Raw genomic sequence first — 1,884 nt, 5'->3', positions numbered from 1 at the left:
CTGCTGTTGCTGCTGCTAAGTCACTTCAGTCGTGTCCGACTCTGTGTGATCCCACAGACGGCAGCCCACCAGGCTCCCCGTCCCTGAGATTCTCCAGGCAAGAACACTGGAGGGGGTTGCCATTTCCTTCTCCAATGCGTGAAAGTGAAAAGTGAAAGTGAAGTCGCTCAGTCATGTCCGACTTTTAGCGACCCCATGGACCACTGCCCACCAGGCTCCTCCATCCATGGGATTTTCCAGGCAAGAGTACTGGAGTGGGTGCCATTGCTTTCTCCATACTCATTGTCTAGACAGTGCTTAAAAACAATAGACTTTGTATTGCATTCTTGAATTACACTATGAAATTCTCATTAAAAGTGCAAAACACATGACCCTTATGTTAAAAGCTGGTTGGGAAAAAATTCCATATTATGTGGGGCACAAAGATACCTTCCATGGGGCTATACAAAATATATAAAATATAAAATTAATTTTGACAACAAAATATAAATTTGAAACACCATTTTGAATATGTGAGTAATACAAGTTTGTGTGAAAATTAGCCATGTTATATCCCGTCTTTTCCAGAAGTCACCTTCCTGCATGGAACCAGACAATGGTACACAAATTCTAGAATTTCTCCTTCTGGGACTTTCAGGGGAAGTAAAAGTACAGCCCCTCATATTTGGGCTTTTCCTCTCCACATACCTGATTACTATGTTTGGAAACCTGCTCATCATCTTGGCCATCACTTCAGACCCCCACCTTCACACCCCCATGTACTTCTTCCTCTCCAACCTGTCCTTTGTAGACATCTGTTTCACCTCCACCACCATCCCAAAGATGTTGTGGAACATCTGGACACAAAGCAAAGTTATCAGCTATAAGGAATGCATCACACAGATTTATTTTCTCATACTTTTTGCAGTGTTGGACATGCTCCTCCTGACCGTGATGGCCTATGACCGCTTTGTGGCCATTTGTCAACCTCTCCACTACACAGTCACCATGAACTCCCAGGTCTGTGGACTGCTGGTGCTGATATCCTGGATCATAAGTGTCCTGAATTCCTTATTACAAAGCTTAACGGTGTTGCGACTGTCCTTCTGCACAAACATTGAAATTCCCCACTTTTTCTGTGAACTCAATCATATGGTCCAACTTGCCTGTTCTGACACATTTGTTAATAACATAGTGATGTATTTTGCAGCTGTCCTGCTGTGTGGTGGTCCCTTCTTTGGTATCCTTTGTTCATATTCTAAAATAGTTTCCTCTATATGCAGAATCTCATCAGCTCTGGGGAAGTATAAAGCATTTTCCACCTGTGCATCTCACCTCACCGTTGTCTCCTTATTTTATTGTACGATGCTTGGAGTGTACCTTAGCTCTGCGGCTACCCACAATGCACACTCAAGTGCAACAGCCTCGGTGATGTACACAGTCATCACACCCATGCTGAACCCTTTCATCTACAGCCTGAGGAATAAAGACATGAAGAGGGCTCTGAAAGCGTTATTTGCGAAGGGAAATATATAAAGGCCAATTGTCATAAAACTGAAGAAGCACCCAAGATTGAAGAGATCAAAGCCTCAGAGTCAGAAATTGTGACTATTTGATCAGACTATGAAAGCAGAACTTGCTAATATTATTTTCTTGAATTTCCATTTCTTTGATTTCAACTTTCCTATTTTAACTTGTAGCTAATTTTATTAAGCTTTCTTCTTTCTTTGATATCCAGCAACTTTTCTCTTGTTTTATATTTTTTCATTTATGTTTTTATTGAAGGATAATTGCTTTAGAGAATTTTGTTGTATTCTCAACATGAATCAGCCACAGGTATACATACATCCCCTCTCTTTTGAAGCTCCCTCCCATTCCCTGGCCCATCCCACCCCTCTAGGTTGA

General features: G+C 41.7%; 1 protein-coding gene across 1 annotated transcript; it reads left to right on the top strand.

Moving 5' to 3' along the window:
• Nucleotides 1-582: 582 nt before the first annotated feature.
• LOC133061587 (olfactory receptor 7A17-like) lies at nucleotides 583-1,515 on the top strand. Its single transcript, XM_061149557.1, has one exon. It carries the CDS (start codon nucleotides 583-585, stop codon nucleotides 1,513-1,515), a length of 933 nt encoding a protein of 310 aa, XP_061005540.1.
• The last annotated feature ends 369 nt before the right edge of the window (nucleotides 1,516-1,884 follow it).

Source organism: Dama dama, chromosome 9 (assembly GCF_033118175.1).
Source record: "Dama dama isolate Ldn47 chromosome 9, ASM3311817v1, whole genome shotgun sequence".
In the NCBI taxonomy this organism is placed as follows: Eukaryota; Metazoa; Chordata; class Mammalia; order Artiodactyla; family Cervidae; genus Dama; species Dama dama.
The sequence above is the reverse complement of the archived record's forward strand: the minus strand, read 5'-3'. Positions and strand labels throughout refer to the sequence as shown.

Bases quoted from the DNA above. Each gene is read 5' to 3' on its own strand.
- LOC133061587 (XM_061149557.1), top strand. From the start codon at position 583: ATGGAACCAGACAATGGTACACAAATTCTAGAATTTCTCCTTCTGGGA.